The sequence below is a fragment of the Ixodes scapularis genome, unplaced genomic scaffold (genome assembly GCF_016920785.2).
Source record: "Ixodes scapularis isolate PalLabHiFi unplaced genomic scaffold, ASM1692078v2 PGA_scaffold4__175_contigs__length_147842914, whole genome shotgun sequence".
NCBI classification, from domain to species: Eukaryota; Metazoa; Arthropoda; class Arachnida; order Ixodida; family Ixodidae; genus Ixodes; species Ixodes scapularis.
In genome coordinates, this window is record NW_024609879.1 from 80,396,582 (window position 1) to 80,416,003 (window position 19,422).

At 47.8% G+C, this 19,422-nt stretch overlaps 1 protein-coding gene across 1 annotated transcript; it reads left to right on the forward strand.

Annotated features, from left to right (window-relative positions):
- Positions 1 to 6,841: 6,841 nt before the first annotated feature.
- Positions 6,842 to 19,422, forward strand: LOC115315777 (the record flags this gene model as incomplete). Its single annotated transcript, XM_040220006.1, has 4 exons — positions 6,842 to 6,860; positions 16,099 to 16,167; positions 17,023 to 17,240; positions 19,336 to 19,422. Coding segments are annotated over 4 exons (393 nt in total), but the record flags the coding sequence as incomplete, so codon positions are not given.

Sequence of the window (19,422 nt, forward strand, 5' to 3'; positions counted from 1 at the left end):
ATCGGATGCGCTTCCTCGCGAGAACAGCAAAAAATAAATAATAATAATAATAATAATAATAATAATAATAATAATAATAATAATATTATTATTATTATTAGTCGAATTCTGTGACAAATCCCTGTAACGCAGGGGCCTCCAAACTTTATGGCCAAGGGGCCGGATTGGGGACCTCTCGCAGTCTCGAGAGCCGGAAAACAAATACATATTATAAATCATTAAAAACTATATTAATAAGCCCTGATGAGAATTTAAACAGAGGAACTCAAGTTTGAGTAAAAACGAGAAGCAATCAACAGTGGATTAATACGTATACTTTATTTCGAAATTCAGCATATAGGCAATTGTGACATACGATAAGTGTGACCCAGATAACCCACCAGGCATAAATCAAAACGCATATGAACTCTGGAATATTCGGACAGATAAAAAAACTAACGAGAACGGTAAAACTGTGATTACAATATGCAATAGTTATCACACATGACTAATATCACAATATACACGAGAACGCAAAGGAATTTTAACGTAGTTACAGATATGAAGCAGGGGACTAAGCAAGGTGAACCTGATGATGACAACATATACGACTATATGCCACAAAACACTAAGCAGTATTTGAGCCGGAATGCATCAGAATTTCGACACATTTACCCGGAGATGAAGTTCAGGACTAATGTGAGCGGTGTAGCTGATTCTTCGGCTTTATTATTTCGCTGAACTGCGGCTTCAAGCTTGATGAGCCAATAATTAGGAGGGACTTCAAGTGTTCAACAGACAAGTTAGCTCTGTGTTTGGATTTTACGTACTTCATCCTTGAAAATGTCTGCTCAGAAAGGTATGTACACACTTAACTTTTTTACACCCTTTAAGGGTGCTACAGCACCCTTTAGGGGTGCTGCAGGGGGTTTGCACCCTTCACTTAGCCGTCCAGCACCCTTTTTTATGCAGGGTTAGCACCCCTCATGACGAGCGCGAGGGTGCTTGGGCGCGAGCACCCTTCCGATACATTGCGAGGGGTGCTGAGTGCTGGAAGGGTGTTGAAAGGGTGCTCAGTTATTCGGTCAAGGGTGTTCTTTATTTTTAACAGCATAATATAGAAAAAAGGAAGCGATAGATATCTGTATGTCGTCTTCAGTGTATATAAGTGAGCTCAGCGTACATTAGATGAATTGATAAACACCACAGTATATTTTTTATTTATTTTATTTTTATTTTGTTTTATTTTTATTTATGACTAATTAAGCCAAATCTGTTATTTTTTTTATTAGTTTAAGTGCCGGTATTGCAATTGCAGCTTCAAACGGAACCATTCTTGAAGCCGAGCTTATTTGAAACAATGCGTGAAAATGCAACAAGTTTTGAGATAGCAATCGACCTTTCAATAACAATTCAAAAACTGGAGTGTCTGATGTTGTGCTGATATTTGTGACGTAGTCGTTTCTGTCTTACTGTCATCCCCTTAGCGAAAAAGAGCGGAATAAAAGTATACTCAACATACTTGTAGTGTACTGTATGGCAGGGAGTGTAATATAATATTACAAAAAGTGGAGTAGTGGTATATGGCATGCAGGAGCCGTTCCATGATCCAAGTATTCTTGCCAAGTATGTTAGATCATATAACTATTAGCCTACTTCAAGTACGCTCTAAGCAGCCGTAGACACTTCAAGTGTAATTTAAGCGCGCCATTAGTATTATTTAGGATTATAGAAGTGGCGCAATCCCGGTAAACACGGAAGCGTATTCAACGCACCTTCAAAGCGTGAGACATCTATACATTCTTAATGTTGTTCCACTTAGGTTCTTGTTAAATTTTGCATGAGGCTGGCGTTCCACTAATTTTGACTAGGTATTTGCGAATCTTTAGCGGATCATACGGTTTTAAGTGGAACGCTTGTTTTCTTCTTTTTATAATTCTTTTTTTTTTAGATGGAACACGTGCATTCAGATCAGGCTGATCACCTGTTCCGCCTAAATTTGTTCTAGTTACTAAAAGCTTGTTCCACTTAAACTTTTTCACAGACGTTTTTTGTTTTTTTTTAAAGTTAATATGCGACTTTGCTTTACTTATGTGGTGAGTTGCGGAGAAACACACTAGAAAAGAAGGAAGCGTTCGTTTTTCAAAATTTACCACTTTGTTAAAGACTTCGACTCTTGTACGAGTCCCTCCTCTGTCTAAAACAGTACTTCAGATTTCCACCTTATGTGCAAACGATTTTTATTGAAATTCGCATAAGTTGTATGTCGCCTGCTATACGGGCGCGAATCGTCGTCATACCATATTTATGAAAACAATTATCTGGTTGTAGCAGAATTTGAACTGTACATAGTGTAAACTGATCATATTGGTAATCAAACTGCTGAAATGGCGACAATCAAGGCGTCGGACATCTCGAGGTACGTTCGAAGCGCGATATTTAGAAGCGCCACGGATGTTCGCCCTATCCGCGGAAGTGGCCGATTGGCATCTGTGTCAAATTACGACCAGCAAAAATAAAGCTCAATCAATCAATCAATCAACTAGTGTTTACTGCAAAGCTAAGGAAGAACCGCTGGACTTCGTGCTGGCATATTTCAATAATAACAATAATAATATAATTATTTTGCGTTTTTTTACAGTGTCCAGGGACATCCAAATGGTCTTCTTGATGGCGTAGTTCAATAGAACGCATAAACAGATATGCTTGCGCGCGCGCACACACACACATAGACACCCGCATGCGCGTACGCAAGCACGCACACGCGCAAACGCACGCAGACGTAGACGCACGCACGAACAACCACGCGGACGTATCCACACGCACACACGAACACGGGCGCATGCACGCGCACGCGCACGGAAACGAATACGACGAACGAAACGTGATTGAGCTATAGTTTCGGTTTCGTATTTAAAAAGAAAAAATATAGTTGAGATAAAACCTAAGGTAGACAAAGCTTTTCTTAACTTTTTAGAACATTATAGTGACACTATTAATAGTAAAATAATACTAATTTGCTTTGTTTCGGTTTCAAAAAAAAAAAAGAGAGCCTTTTGAAGACTGCGCAAGTACCATTGCTATTGCAATCGGCTTCGGTTTGCCACAACGTTACTAAAACACTCAGTTGGGAAACTCGCCGTCGACACCTGGGCCGCTGGCGTCCACCGAGACCGAGCTAAATACGACAACAGCGCCACTTTTTATCATTTGTCTGTACTGTGGTCACCTTGAGCTTTTTGAAAGCCTGTTTTTCCGTAAAAACAAACGAAAAAGACTCTTTTTGTATGAATTTTATTGGAGTTTAGTACAAAAAGAGGGGCGGGTTATGTTTTTAAAATCTTTAGTTTGCAAGGTTTTGCGGCACAATTAATATTGTTTTTATACAACCATGCCTCAGCGGGCCTTTCAGGTAGCGCGTCCCGCCCAAGGTGCACTTTAACTTCGGTAGTTCAACGCGGCGCGTCCGCCGGGGAGACGGGGGTGGCACCCTGTGACCTCTACCGCTGTATCTGTTCTTAGAGCCGAAATACAAGTCACGTGCAGTTCCTCGAGTGGCCGCTGCGGGAGAAATGGTGGCGTTGTGTTCGTCATTAGCTCGGTGCTCGGAGACAGATTGAGGGCAATTTTTAAAAAAGCTGTCTTTATGGGAGTTTCCCAACTGAGTGTTTTAGTAACGTTGGTTTGCCGTATAGAGTTATTATAATGTACGCTAGAGGTTCAACTGGCGCTAGTGTCTATGCAACTTCCGTGACGCAAATTGAAGCAGACAGCAACCAGTCTACTTTTCCGGTGCTCATGTGCATTCCTATGGGAAAACGCGCGTGCATTTTGTCTCTTCGCCGGAAAATAACACGGAACATATTGGTTATTTGGGTCGTATAAAATAGTATGTACCTTGATTAACACTGTAAAAGTGTAATTGCTTTAGTTAGCGCATTTTTCTTCATCAGTGAACGAAGTTTAACTTCGCTACATTTCAGTCCCAAACGTGTGTTCCGCAGCAGTTGTGTATAAACAAGCGACGATTCAAAGCAAAATTACAATCGAAAGGAATATAGAGTGTGTTCAAGGCTCGCCAGCATTCCGGTGTCGCTTACGTATTGATAATATGCCAGTCCTGTCACTATATGGAAATGGCCCCGTCGTGCATGAGCAGATAAAAAAACATTCAAAACGTAGAGAATAAAGTCCGTGGGCTATGAAAAGTGTCTCTTTGTATTGTTTTCTCTGCCGGACAGCTTTTATCGGGCACTTGTTCTCAAAGATTTCAAGCGTGCGGGTGATATTTTGAACGTAGAACAAGCAGCTTCGCTCAGAGCAGAAAGAATAAAGCGTTACATTACTTATTTAAAATCGGAATAGACTACGTGGCCTTCAATTTATTTTTATCGTACATGCACGGGTAGTTACTGATCCAGTGTTACTGCGTAGTTCTTGCCATCCCCCTTAATTTCCAAATGTACTTCGTTCGTTTGGCACGTATATCCCTCATGCTGAAAAGCGCCGACGTCGTGTTCGCGCTAACAGTGTCCGACAGTGCACATAAATACACGTACATAGCCATTAAAGCACCGTTTTTAATGCGATGAATTTGAAAGAAAAACGCCGTAACTGACCAATTATTTTGTCGGTCGGACTGAGAAATGTTCCAAGCTACCTAGTACGTACGAATTATTTGGGATATTTGCTCTTATGATCGAGCGCTGAGAGAAAATGCACTCACTTTTTCCCATAGAAATGCATTACCGGAAGTCAATTTTGGACTGGTTGCTGTCTGCTTCAATTTGCGCCAGCACACTAGTGCCACTTGAACCTCTAGCGTACATTATAATAACTCTATGGTTTGCCGTTAGCCAAGGAGGTTATAATGGGCAGGAGGTGGCGTCCCCAGGCGAATGCAGCTCCCGGAGTTCCTGTGGTGGCCAAACCGCGGCGCCACTACGTAGGCTTCTCTGTTGTACGTCCATCCATACAAGAGAACTACTGTTCTCTCTCTATCCAACAGGCCCCAGACTTTTATGCGGGTATTCACCGCTACAATTTCGAGCGCTCGAGTTCGATGTGTGCTATTGGTTACCACACTATTAGTGACCTATTCTTTGTGTACCCTCGTACCTAGCCACGCTGTCCCCATATCCGGTGTGTGGGCCAAAAAAGTAAGAAATTACAACGTATGACACGTAAAAAAATATAAACGAGGCACAAAAATGAATTATTATTAAATTGTTAACACTTTCCACTGGCGTGGCAAGAGCAAAATGACATTTCCGCGCGTACCGGAAGTTCCGCATTTCAAAATGGCGACGCTCTTACAGAAAACCGTGCATGAAAAACAAACACGTGAAAAGGGTTCGTTCATTCACGTTTGTACTTTTTTTTCGTAGCTCTTTAACGGTCGCGCCGCTCGCTCGCGCGGTGCGCGCGGCGCGTTTCGCGAGGTAAAGTTTTCAGCGCTTTTTAGCGGGAAAGTTTGTTTTTCTTTTGCACCGAGTTTGTCGCTATGGCAGTGCCTCACTTTTACGGGAGGTACTGCTCTGCCAGATGGTGCAATAACTCGACGAAAAACTCGGAATGCAGACAATTCCGGTTTCCGACAGACGACAGGTAAGCCTCTAAGGTTTTGTAATTTCGGAGTCGGAAATGGAAGCATATAAATATATACTTTGTAATCTTTCCGATAGAGCGATCAAATGGATCAGGTACGCGAATCGGCCGGAGTTCAAAGCTTTGCCCATGAGCAAGCTGCACGAGCGCCGGCTGTGCAGCGCCCACTTCAAGGACACAGCATTTGCAAGCCACAGAAGGATACGTTTGCGGCCGAATGCATGTCCTTCGGTTCCAGTAACCGACCCAAGATTGAAAGAGCTTGTTCCTCCAGGTGAGCTTGTCTTAGCACATTGCTCAGTTAGTTTCATATTTGGTTTGGAGAAGCTGATCTGTTATGGTTATATTATTCAGAATTCTTCATGCGGAGCTGCGACTCACCTGCCAGGCCCAGTTTCGGTAACTAATGTTTCATATCAGTTTCTGAACTATATTTCACAAGTTGAGAACGGCCATCTTTTTTATACTAATGTGGTGAAATCTATTGGCAATAATTTAGTATAAATTCATTGGCTCTTTTTCAGCTCGCCCGTCCTCACCGCCGCCAACTGCCGCCTCTTTGTCGGAGGAGGCGCAAGTGGAGCCCCACCTTGGTGAGGAACTAAGCTTATACTTGACGGGTTTTTCTAGACATGAAAGCAATACAGAACGCGCGGCGTCCGTTTACTGGCTCTGTTAGCCAACTCTTCATATTGGTAGCGTCATATTCCGTTTAGTGAACTCACAAGTTGCATTCATCCCATTTTTTGAGCTCGCCTGTCCTCACCGCCGCCGACTGCCGGCTCCTTGCAGGAGGAGGCGCAGGTGGAGCCCCACCTTGGTGAGGAACTAAGCTTATACTTGACGGGTTTTTCTAGACATGAAAGCAATATAGAACGAGCGGCGTCCGTTTACTGGCTCTGTTAGCCAACTCTTCATATTGGTAGCGTCATATTCCGTTTAGTGAACTCACAAGTTGCATTCATCCCATTTTTTGAGCTCGCCTGTCCTCACCGCCGCCGACTGCCGGCTCCTTGCAGGAGGAGGCGCAGGTGGAGCCCCACCTTGGTGAGGAACTAAGCTTATACTTGACGGGTTTTTCTAGACATGAAAGCAATATAGAACGCGCGGCGTCCGTTTACTGGCTCTGTTAGCCAACTCTTCATATTGGTAGCGTCATATTCCGTTTAGTGAACTCACAAGTTGAATTCATCCCATTTTTTGAGCTCGCCTGTCCTCACCGCCGCCGACTGCCGGCTCCTTGCAGGAGGAGGCGCAGGTGGAGCCCCACCTTGGTAAGGAACTAAGCTTATACTTGACGGGTTTTTCTAGACATGAAAGCAATATAGAACGCGCGGCGTCCGTTTACTGGCTCTGTTAGCCAACTCTTCATATTGGTAGCGTCATATTCCGTTTAGTGAACTCACAAGTTGCATTCATCCCATTTTTTGAGCTCGCCTGTCCTCACCGCCGCCGACTGCCGGCTCCTTGCAGGAGGAGGCGCAGGTGGAGCCCCACCTTGGTGAGGAACTAAGCTTATACTTGACGGGTTTTTCTAGACATGAAAGCAATATAGAACGCGCGGCGTCCGTTTACTGGCTCTGTTAGCCAACTCTTCATATTGGTAGCGTCATATTCCGTTTAGTGAACTCACAAGTTGCATTCATCCCATTTTTTGAGCTCGCCTGTCCTCACCGCCGCCGTCTGCCGGCTCCTTGCAGGAGGAGGCGCAGGTGGAGCCCCACCTTGGTGAGGAACTAAGCTTATACTTGACGGGTTTTTCTAGACATGAAAGCAATATAGAACGCGCGGCGTCCGTTTACTGGCTCTGTTAGCCAACTCTTCATATTGGTAGCGTCATATTCCGTTTAGTGAACTCACAAGTTGCATTCATCCCATTTTTTGAGCTCGCCTGTCCTCACCGCCGCCGACTGCCGGCTCCTTGCAGGAGGAGGCGCAGGTGGAGCCCCACCTTGGTGAGGAACTAAGCTTATACTTGACGGGTTTTTCTAGACATGAAAGCAATATAGAACGCGCGGCGTCCGTTTACTGGCTCTGTTAGCCAACTCTTCATATTGGTAGCGTCATATTCCGTTTAGTGAACTCACAAGTTGCATTCATCCCATTTTTTGAGCTCGCCTGTCCTCACCGCCGCCGACTGCCGGCTCCTTGCAGGAGGAGGCGCAGGTGGAGCCCCACCTTGGTGAGGAACTAAGCTTATACTTGACGGGTTTTTCTAGACATGAAAGCAATATAGAACGCGCGGCGTCCGTTTACTGGCTCTGTTAGCCAACTCTTCATATTGGTAGCGTCATATTCCGTTTAGTGAACTCACAAGTTGCATTCATCCCATTTTTTGAGCTCGCCTGTCCTCACCGCCGCCGACTGCCGGCTCCTTGCAGGAGGAGGCGCAGGTGGAGCCCCACCTTGGTGAGGAACTAAGCTTATACTTGACGGGTTTTTCTAGACATGAAAGCAATATAGAACGCGCGGCGTCCGTTTACTGGCTCTGTTAGCCAACTCTTCATATTGGTAGCGTCATATTCCGTTTAGTGAACTCACAAGTTGCATTCATCCCATTTTTTGAGCTTGCCTGTCCTCACCGCCGCCGACTGCCGGCTCCTTGCAGGAGGAGGCGCAGGTGGAGCCCCACCTTGGTGAGGAACTAAGCTTATACTTGACGGGTTTTTCTAGACATGAAAGCAATATAGAACGCGCGGCGTCCGTTTAAAGGCTCTGTTAGCCAACTCTTCATATTGGTAGCGTCATATTCCGTTTAGTGAACTCACAAGTTGCATTAATCCCATTTTTTGAGCTCGCCTGTCCTCACCGCCGCCGACTGCCGGCTCCTTGCAGGAGGAGGCGCAGGTGGAGCCCCACCTTGGTGAGGAACTAAGCTTATACTTGACGGGTTTTTCTAGACATGAAAGCAATATAGAACGCGCGGCGTCCGTTTACTGGCTCTGTTAGCCAACTCTTCATATTGGTAGCGTCATATTCCGTTTAGTGAACTCACAAGTTGCATTCATCCCATTTTTTGAGCTCGCCTGTCCTCACCGCCGCCGACTGCCGGCTCCTTGCAGGAGGAGGCGCAGGTGGAGCCCCACCTTGGTGAGGAACTAAGCTTATACTTGACGGGTTTTTCTAGACATGAAAGCAATATAGAACGCGCGGCGTCCGTTTACTGGCTCTGTTAGCCAACTCTTCATATTGGTAGCGTCATATTCCGTTTAGTGAACTCACAAGTTGCATTCATCCCATTTTTTGAGCTTGCCTGTCCTCACCGCCGCCGACTGCCGGCTCCTTGCAGGAGGAGGCGCAGGTGGAGCCCCACCTTGGTGAGGAACTAAGCTTATACTTGACGGGTTTTTCTAGACATGAAAGCAATATAGAACGCGCGGCGTCCGTTTACTGGCTCTGTTAGCCAACTCTTCATATTGGTAGCGTCATATTCCGTTTAGTGAACTCACAAGTTGCATTCATCCCATTTTTTGAGCTCGCCTGTCCTCACCGCCGCCGACTGCCGGCTCCTTGCAGGAGGAGGCGCAGGTGGAGCCCCACCTTGGTGAGGAACTAAGCTTATACTTGACGGGTTTTTCTAGACATGAAAGCAATATAGAACGCGCGGCGTCCGTTTACTGGCTCTGTTAGCCAACTCTTCATATTGGTATCGTCATATTCCGTTTAGTGAACTCACAAGTTGCATTCATCCCATTTTTTGAGCTCGCCTGTCCTCACCGCCGCCGACTGCCGGCTCCTTGCAGGAGGAGGCGCAGGTGGAGCCCCACCTTGGTGAGGAACTAAGCTTATACTTGACGGGTTTTTCTAGACATGAAAGCAATATAGAACGCGCGGCGTCCGTTTACTGGCTCTGTTAGCCAACTCTTCATATTGGTAGCGTCATATTCCGTTTAGTGAACTCACAAGATGCATTCATCCCATTTTTTTAGCTCGCCTGTCCTCACCGCCGCCGACTGCCGGCTCCTTGCAGGAGGAGGCGCAGGTGGAGCCCCACCTTGGTGAGGAACTAAGCTTATACTTGACGGGTTTTTCTAGACATGAAAGCAATATAGAACGCGCGGCGTCCGTTTACTGGCTCTGTTAGCCAACTCTTCATATTGGTAGCGTCATATTCCGTTTAGTGAACTCACAAGTTGCATTCATCCCATTTTTTGAGCTCGCCTGTCCTCACCGCCGCCGACTGCCGGCTCCTTGCAGGAGGAGGCGCAGGTGGAGCCCCACCTTGGTGAGGAACTAAGCTTATACTTGACGGGTTTTTCTAGACATGAAAGCAATATAGAACGCGCGGCGTCCGTTTACTGGCTCTGTTAGCCAACTCTTCATATTGGTAGCGTCATATTCCGTTTAGTGAACTCACAAGTTGCATTCATCCCATTTTTTGAGCTGGCCTGTCCTCACCGCCGCCGACTGCCGGCTCCTTGCAGGAGGAGGCGCAGGTGGAGCCCCACCTTGGTGAGGGACTAAGCTTATACTTGACGGGTTTTTCTAGACATGAAAGCAATATAGAACGCGCGGCGTCCGTTTACTGGCTCTGTTAGCCAACTCTTCATATTGGTAGCGTCATATTCCGTTTAGTGAACTCACAAGTTGCATTCATCCCATTTTTTGAGCTCGCCTGTCCTCACCGCCGCCGACTGCCGGCTCCTTGCAGGAGGAGGCGCAGGTGGAGCCCCACCTTGGTGAGGAACTAAGCTTATACTTGACGGGTTTTTCTAGACATGAAAGCAATATAGAACGCGCGGCGTCCGTTTACTGGCTCTGTTAGCCAACTCTTCATATTGGTAGCGTCATATTCCGTTTAGTGAACTCACAAGATGCATTCATCCCATTTTTTGAGCTCGCCTGTCCTCACCGCCGCCGACTGCCGGCTCCTTGCAGGAGGAGGCGCAGGTGGAGCCCCACCTTGGTGAGGAACTAAGCTTATACTTGACGGGTTTTTCTAGTCATGAAAGCAATATAGAACGCGCGGCGTCCGTTTACTGGCTCTGTTAGCCAACTCTTCATATTGGTAGCGTCATATTCCGTTTAGTGAACTCACAAGTTGCATTCATCCCATTTTTTGAGCTCGCCTGTCCTCACCGCCGCCGACTGCCGGCTCCTTGCAGGAGGAGGCGCAGGTGGAGCCCCACCTTGGTGAGGAACTAAGCTTATACTTGACGGGTTTTTCTAGACATGAAAGCAATATAGAACGCGCGGCGTCCGTTTACTGGCTCTGTTAGCCAACTCTTCATATTGGTAGCGTCATATTCCGTTTAGTGAACTCACAAGTTGCATTCATCCCATTTTTTGAGCTCGCCTGTCCTCACCGCCGCCGACTGCCGGCTCCTTGCAGGAGGAGGCGCAGGTGGAGCCCCACCTTGGTGAGGAACTAAGCTTATACTTGACGGGTTTTTCTAGACATGAAAGCAATATAGAACGCGCGGCGTCCGTTTACTGGCTCTGTTAGCCAACTCTTCATATTGGTAGCGTCATATTCCGTTTAGTGAACTCACAAGTTGCATTCATCCCATTTTTTGAGCTCGCCTGTCCTCACCGCCGCCGACTGCCGGCTCCTTGCAGGAGGAGGCGCAGGTGGAGCCCCACCTTGGTGAGGAACTAAGCTTATACTTGACGGGTTTTTCTAGACATGAAAGCAATATAGAACGCGCGGCGTCCGTTTACTGGCTCTGTTAGCCAACTCTTCATATTGGTAGCGTCATATTCCGTTTAGTGAACTCACAAGTTGCATTAATCCCATTTTTTGAGCTCGCCTGTCCTCACCGCCGCCGACTGCCGGCTCCTTGCAGGAGGAGGCGCAGGTGGAGCCCCACCTTGGTGAGGAACTAAGCTTATACTTGACGGGTTTTTCTAGACATGAAAGCAATATAGAACGCGCGGCGTCCGTTTACTGGCTCTGTTAGCCAACTCTTCATATTGGTAGCGTCATATTCCGTTTAGTGAACTCACAAGTTGCATTCATCCCATTTTTTGAGCTCGCCTGTCCTCACCGCCGCCGACTGCCGGCTCCTTGCAGGAGGAGGCGCAGGTGGAGCCCCACCTTGGTGAGGAACTAAGCTTATACTTGACGGGTTTTTCTAGACATGAAAGCAATATAGAACGCGCGGCGTCCGTTTACTGGCTCTGTTAGCCAACTCTTCATATTGGTAGCGTCATATTCCGTTTAGTGAACTCACAAGTTGCATTCATCCCATTTTTTGAGCTCGCCTGTCCTCACCGCCGCCGACTGCCGGCTCCTTGCAGGAGGAGGCGCAGGTGGAGCCCCACCTTGGTGAAGAACTAAGCTTATACTTGACGGGTTTTTCTAGACATGAAAGCAATATAGAACGCGCGGCGTCCGTTTACTGGCTCTGTTAGCCAACTCTTCATATTGGTAGCGTCATATTTCGTTTAGTGAACTCACAAGATGCATTCATCCCATTTTTTGAGCTCGCCTGTCCTCACCGCCGCCGACTGCCGGCTCCTTGCAGGAGGAGGCGCAGGTGGAGCCCCACCTTGGTGAGGAACTAAGCTTATACTTGACGGGTTTTTCTAGACATGAAAGCAATATAGAACGCGCGGCGTCCGTTTACTGGCTCTGTTAGCCAACTCTTCATATTGGTAGCGTCATATTCCGTTTAGTGAACTCACAAGTTGCATTCATCCCATTTTTTGAGCTCGCCTGTCCTCACCGCCGCCGACTGCCGGCTCCTTGCAGGAGGAGGCGCAGGTGGAGCCCCACCTTGGTGAGGAACTAAGCTTATACTTGACGGGTTTTTCTAGACATGAAAGCAATATAGAACGCGCGGCGTCCGTTTACTGGCTCTGTTAGCCAACTCTTCATATTGGTAGCGTCATATTCCGTTTAGTGAACTCACAAGTTGCATTCATCCCATTTTTTGAGCTCGCCTGTCCTCACCGCCGCCGACTGCCGGCTCCTTGCAGGAGGAGGCGCAGGTGGAGCCCCACCTTGGTGAGGAACTAAGCTTATACTTGACGGGTTTTTCTAGACATGAAAGCAATATAGAACGCGCGGCGTCCGTTTACTGGCTCTGTTAGCCAACTCTTCATATTGGTAGCGTCATATTCTGTTTAGTGAACTCACAAGTTGCATTCATCCCATTTTTTGAGCTCGCCTGTCCTCACCGCCGCCGACTGCCGGCTCCTTGCAGGAGGAGGCGCAGGTGGAGCCCCACCTTGGTGAGGAACTAAGCTTATACTTGACGGGTTTTTCTAGACATGAAAGCAATATAGAACGCGCGGCGTCCGTTTACTGGCTCTGTTAGCCAACTCTTCATATTGGTAGCGTCATATTCCGTTTAGTGAACTCACAAGTTGCATTCATCCCATTTTTTGAGCTCGCCTGTCCTCACCGTCGCCGACTGCCGGCTCCTTGCAGGAGGAGGCGCAGGTGGAGCCCCACCTTGGTGAGGAACTAAGCTTATACTTGACGGGTTTTTCTAGACATGAAAGCAATATAGAACGCGCGGCGTCCGTTTACTGGCTCTGTTAGCCAACTCTTCATATTGGTAGCGTCATATTCCGTTTAGTGAACTCACAAGTTGCATTCATCCCATTTTTTGAGCTCGCCTGTCCTCACCGCCGCCGACTGCCGGCTCCTTGCAGGAGGAGGCGCAGGTGGAGCCCCACCTTGGTGAGGAACTAAGCTTATACTTGACGGGTTTTTCTAGACATGAAAGCAATATAGAACGCGCGGCGTCCGTTTACTGGCTCTGTTAGCCAACTCTTCATATTGGTAGCGTCATATTCCGTTTAGTGAACTCACAAGATGCATTCATCCCATTTTTTGAGCTCGCCTGTCCTCACCGCCGCCGACTGCCGGCTCCTTGCAGGAGGAGGCGCAGGTGGAGCCCCACCTTGGTGAGGAACTAAGCTTATACTTGACGGGTTTTTCTAGACATGAAAGCAATATAGAACGCGCGGCGTCCGTTTACTGGCTCTGTTAGCCAACTCTTCATATTGGTAGCGTCATATTCCGTTTAGTGAACTCACAAGTTGCATTCATCCCATTTTTTGAGCTCGCCTGTCCTCACCGCCGCCGACTGCCGGCTCCTTGCAGGAGGAGGCGCAGGTGGAGCCCCACCTTGGTGAGGAACTAAGCTTATACTTGACGGGTTTTTCTAGACATGAAAGCAATATAGAACGCGCGGCGTCCGTTTACTGGCTCTGTTAGCCAACTCTTCATATTGGTAGCGTCATATTCCGTTTAGTGAACTCACAAGTTGCATTCATCCCATTTTTTGAGCTCGCCTGTCCTCACCGCCGCCGACTGCCGGCTCCTTGCAGGAGGAGGCGCAGGTGGAGCCCCACCTTGGTGAGGAACTAAGCTTATACTTGACGGGTTTTTCTAGACATGAAAGCAATATAGAACGCGCGGCGTCCGTTTGCTGGCTCTGTTAGCCAACTCTTCATATTGGTAGCGTCATATTCCGTTTAGTGAACTCACAAGTTGCATTCATCCCATTTTTTGAGCTCGCCTGTCCTCACCCCCGCCGACTGCCGGCTCCTTGCAGGAGGAGGCGCAGGTGGAGCCCCACCTTGGTGAGGAACTAAGCTTATACTTGACGGGTTTTTCTAGACATGAAAGCAATATAGAACGCGCGGCGTCCGTTTACTGGCTCTGTTAGCCAACTCTTCATATTGGTAGCGTCATATTCCGTTTAGTGAACTCACAAGTTGCATTCATCCCATTTTTTGAGCTCGCCTGTCCTCACCGCCGCCGACTGCCGGCTCCTTGCAGGAGGAGGCGCAGGTGGAGCCCCACCTTGGTGAGGAACTAAGCTTATACTTGACGGGTTTTTCTAGACATGAAAGCAATATAGAACGCGCGGCGTCCGTTTACTGGCTCTGTTAGCCAACTCTTCATATTGGTAGCGTCATATTCCGTTTAGTGAACTCACAAGTTGCATTCATCCCATTTTTTGAGCTCGCCTGTCCTCACCGCCGCCGACTGCCGGCTCCTTGCAGGAGGAGGCGCAGGTGGAGCCCCACCTTGGTGAGGAACTAAGCTTATACTTGACGGGTTTTTCTAGACATGAAAGCAATATAGAACGCGCGGCGTCCGTTTACTGGCTCTGTTAGCCAACTCTTCATATTGGTAGCGTCATATTCCGTTTAGTGAACTCACAAGTTGCATTCATCCCATTTTTTGAGCTCGCCTGTCCTCACCGCCGCCGACTGCCGGCTCCTTGCAGGAGGAGGCGCAGGTGGAGCCCCACCTTGGTGAGGAACTAAGCTTATACTTGACGGGTTTTTCTAGACATGAAAGCAATATAGAACGCGCGGCGTCCGTTTACTGGCTCTGTTAGCCAACTCTTCATATTGGTAGCGTCATATTCCGTTTAGTGAACTCACAAGTTGCATTCATCCCATTTTTTGAGCTCGCCTGTCCTCACCGCCGCCGACTGCCGGCTCCTTGCAGGAGGAGGCGCAGGTGGAGCCCCACCTTAGTGAGGAACTAAGCTTATACTTGACGGGTTTTTCTAGACATGAAAGCAATATAGAACGCGCGGCGTCCGTTTACTGGCTCTGTTAGCCAACTCTTCATATTGGTAGCGTCATATTCCGTTTAGTGAACTCACAAGTTGCATTCATCCCATTTTTTGAGCTCGCCTGTCCTCACCGCCGCCGACTGCCGGCTCCTTGCAGGAGGAGGCGCAGGTGGAGCCCCACCTTGGTGAGGAACTAAGCTTATACTTGACGGGTTTTTCTAGACATGAAAGCAATATAGAACGCGCGGCGTCCGTTTACTGGCTCTATTAGCCAACTCTTCATATTGGTAGCGTCATATTCCGTTTAGTGAACTCACAAGATGCATTTATCCCATTTTTTCAGCTCGCCTGTCCTCACCGCCGCCGACTGCCGGCTCCTTGCAGGAGGAGGCGCAGGTGGAGCCCCACCTTGGTGAGGAACTAAGCTTATACTTGACGGGTTTTTCTAGACATGAAAGCAATATAGAACGCGCGGCGTCCGTTTACTGGCTCTGTTAGCCAACTCTTCATATTGGTAGCGTCATATTCCGTTTAGTGAACTCACAAGTTGCATTCATCCCATTTTTTGAGCTCGCCTGTCCTCACCGCCGCCGACTGCCGGCTCCTTGCAGGAGGAGGCGCAGGTGGAGCCCCACCTTGGTGAGGAACTAAGCTTATACTTGACGGGTTTTTCTAGACATGAAAGCAATATAGAACGCGCGGCGTCCGTTTACTGGCTCTGTTAGCCAACTCTTCATATTGGTAGCGTCATATTCCGTTTAGTGAACTCACAAGATGCATTCATCCCATTTTTTGAGCTCGCCTGTCCTCACCGCCGCCGACTGCCGGCTCCTTGCAGGAGGAGGCGCAGGTGGAGCCCCACCTTGGTGAGGAACTAAGCTTATACTTGACGGGTTTTTCTAGACATGAAAGCAATATAGAACGCGCGGCGTCCGTTTACTGGCTCTGTTAGCCAACTCTTCATATTAGTAGCGTCATATTCCGTTTAGTGAACTCACAAGATGCATTTATCCCATTTTTTCAGCTCGCCCGTCCTCACCGCCGCCAACTGCCGCCTCTTTGTCGGAGGAGGCGCAAGTGGAGCCCCACCTTGGTGAGGAACTAAGCTTATACTTGACGGGTTTTTCTAGACATGAAAGCATTATAGAACGCGCGGCGTCCGTTTACTGGCTCTGTTAGCCAACTCTTCATATTGGTAGCGTCATATTCCGTTTAGTGAACTCACAAGTTGCATTCATCCCATTTTTTGAGCTCGCCTGTCCTCACCGCCGCCGACTGCCGGCTCCTTGCAGGAGGAGGCGCAGGTGGAGCCCCACCTTGGTGAGGAACTAAGCTTATACTTGACGGGTTTTTCTAGACATGAAAGCAATATAGAACGCGCGGCGTCCGTTTACTGGCTCTATTAGCCAACTCTTCATATTGGTAGCGTCATATTCCGTTTAGTGAACTCACAAGATGCATTTATCCCATTTTTTCAGCTCGCCTGTCCTCACCGCCGCCGACTGCCGGCTCCTTGCAGGAGGAGGCGCAGGTGGAGCCCCACCTTGGTGAGGAACTAAGCTTATACTTGACGGGTTTTTCTAGACATGAAAGCAATATAGAACGCGCGGCGTCCGTTTACTGGCTCTGTTAGCCAACTCTTCATATTGGTAGCGTCATATTCCGTTTAGTGAACTCACAAGTTGCATTCATCCCATTTTTTGAGCTCGCCTGTCCTCACCGCCGCCGACTGCCGGCTCCTTGCAAGAGGAGGCGCAGGTGGAGCCCCACCTTGGTGAGGAACTGAGCTTGTACTTGACGGGTATTTCTAGACATGAAAGCAATATAGAACGCGCAGCGTTCGTTTACTGGCTTTATAAGGCAACTTCTGAAATCGGTGGCATTATGTTCATCTTGAGTTGAAGCTTAATGTTAGTTCAATTTCTGAGTAATTTCCTCTCTCGAACAGATATCACTCTAGAGACACCAATGGGAGCTGCAGCCTCATCGAGGTCCACGGCTGGGACGATAACAACCCCAAAGAGACAAGGTTGCCGGCCGAAGAAAGTGTATTCACCCCGCACGAAACATACCTTAGATAACCTAAGAAAATCCCAAAACCGATTGCGCAGGAACCTCTTCAAGGCGTCACAAAAGCTTGATTTTTCGAATTTGACACGACCTCAAGTCATCCAGGGCGCATCAAAATTTTTCTCCAAAGGGGCACTGGACCTTTTAATGGTGCAGCTGTACTTGCAGCCAATGAACAAGTTCGGACGAAGATGGCCTGACGTATTTAAACCATTTGCCCTTAACCTTTACTTTTAGAGCCCCAGGGCTTACAAGTACCTAGCCAAGTACCTGAGCTTGCCATCGGTTCGATCTCTCAAGAACTGGTTGTCCCACATTGCCATACACCCTGGGGTTGCACCCAACATCATCAAGACTGTTGTCGACAAAATTCACGATTGGCCACTTAAAGATCGCGCATGTATTCTAATGTTCGACGAAATAGTTCTAAAAGAAAATCTCTTCTATGACACAAAGTCGGATATGGTGTATGGCTTTGCAGACAGCTGCAAGGAAAGAACCCGTGATATGGCAAATTCAGGCTTCGTTATGATGTTGGCGGGTATTTCTAAGCCCTGGGTGCAACCATTGGCTTTCATTTTTTCAAAATCAAAAGCATCCCCAGAATGTCTCCAGGATATGTTGACAGAGGTTATTCAAAGTCTGAGTTCCGGCGGGGTCTTTGTGAAAGCTGTCGTGTGCGACCAGGGGCCAGCAACTGCACTCTTGCACGCCGGCTGGGTGTCACACCAGATCATCCCTTCTTCCTTGTCGGTGACACCCAGGTCTACTTTCTCTTTGACACCCCTCATCTGCTCAAGTGTACACGTAACAACCTGCGCAAGCATGACCTCCAAATTGGCAGCAAATTGATCAGATGGAAATACATTGTGGACTTCTACAAAAACAAGCACCCTCTTCGATTACGATTGGCAAAAAAACTGACCGACAGGCACATTTATCAGACTCCATTCGGAAATATGAAAGTACAATTTGCTGCGCAGGTTTTTAGTGACACTCTTTCTGTTTCCCTTGCAACCCTCCTTTCTCTGAATGAGCTGCCCCCTGAGGCTCAGGCCACTTGCGATTTCCTTGAGCACATGGACCAAATTTTTGATTCACTGAATAGCTCATCTCTGGAATGCGGTGAACAAAAAATGAGATTCGCACTAAGCTCTTCGTCGGGACATATTAATTTCTTAAGAGAGAAAAGCTCATGGATTTCGAAGTGGCAGTTCCTGTCACCACGACGGCCCCACACAGTAAGGGGATGGCAAATTACCATCAATGCCGTCCTCTTACTGTGGGAAGACCTCAGCCTGAACTTTGACTTTGATCACCTACTAACAAGACGGTTCAACCAGGACCCACTGGAAAACTTGTTCGGGATGGTGCGGCAGCAGCATGGGTGTAACGAGACACCCAATTCCTACCAGTTTGTGGCAGGCCTGAAATACATTTTTCTTGGAAAGATGTTTCAGCTTTCCAGTAGAGGAAACTGTGAGGCTGGCTGCAGTCGACACCTTCCGGTGTCGACTGCAGCCAGCCACCAGCCCGAACCACTGCCAGCAATTGAGACCGATGAGCTTGAACTTCCCGATGAGTCATATGACGACCTCATCCAAGAAAATGTTGAATACCACTTCGCCGGGTTTCTGGCGGAGTCGTTTCTTAAAAAAAGTTTGTGCCATCTTTGCCCGGACTTGTTGAGTGCTGCAAGTGGCGTGCTCACCTTTGAGGTGCAGTTTCATGCTCTTCTCTAAGCCAGCGCTCCTGGGTCGATTTTCGGCTCTTTCTGTCCTCCATCAGAAGCATTCTTTCAGTGTTTCAGAATTCTTGAACAAACGTTCCTCCAGAAGATAAACGAGCACATTCACTTGCCGAAGGTTGCTGAACGCATGGTACATTCTCTGGTTCCTCATTCCGAAGAACAATTTTGCACCAAGGAATGCGCGAAGCAGTTCCTCAATCTTTACGTTAATGTGCGGCTACGTTGGCATATTCGCCTGTTGAACAGGGAACTCCTAACAAAGCGTGTTCTCAAAACACCTGCGCAAAGAAAGAGAAAACAGTTGGCACCTTAACCGCGTCAATAATACAGTTTATTATGATTTCGCCACACTGTACTGCAGGTAGGGAATGTGTTTGCGTGAGATACATGATACAGACCGGAGGTTCGCTGTCGTAATGTGTTGACAAACTTCCTTTCTAGATCAAAAATAGTCATCTCATTTCACAACAGATTGACATTACGCGGTCTAAACATTTATATGAACAATTCAGCTTTTCTTTGCGATAA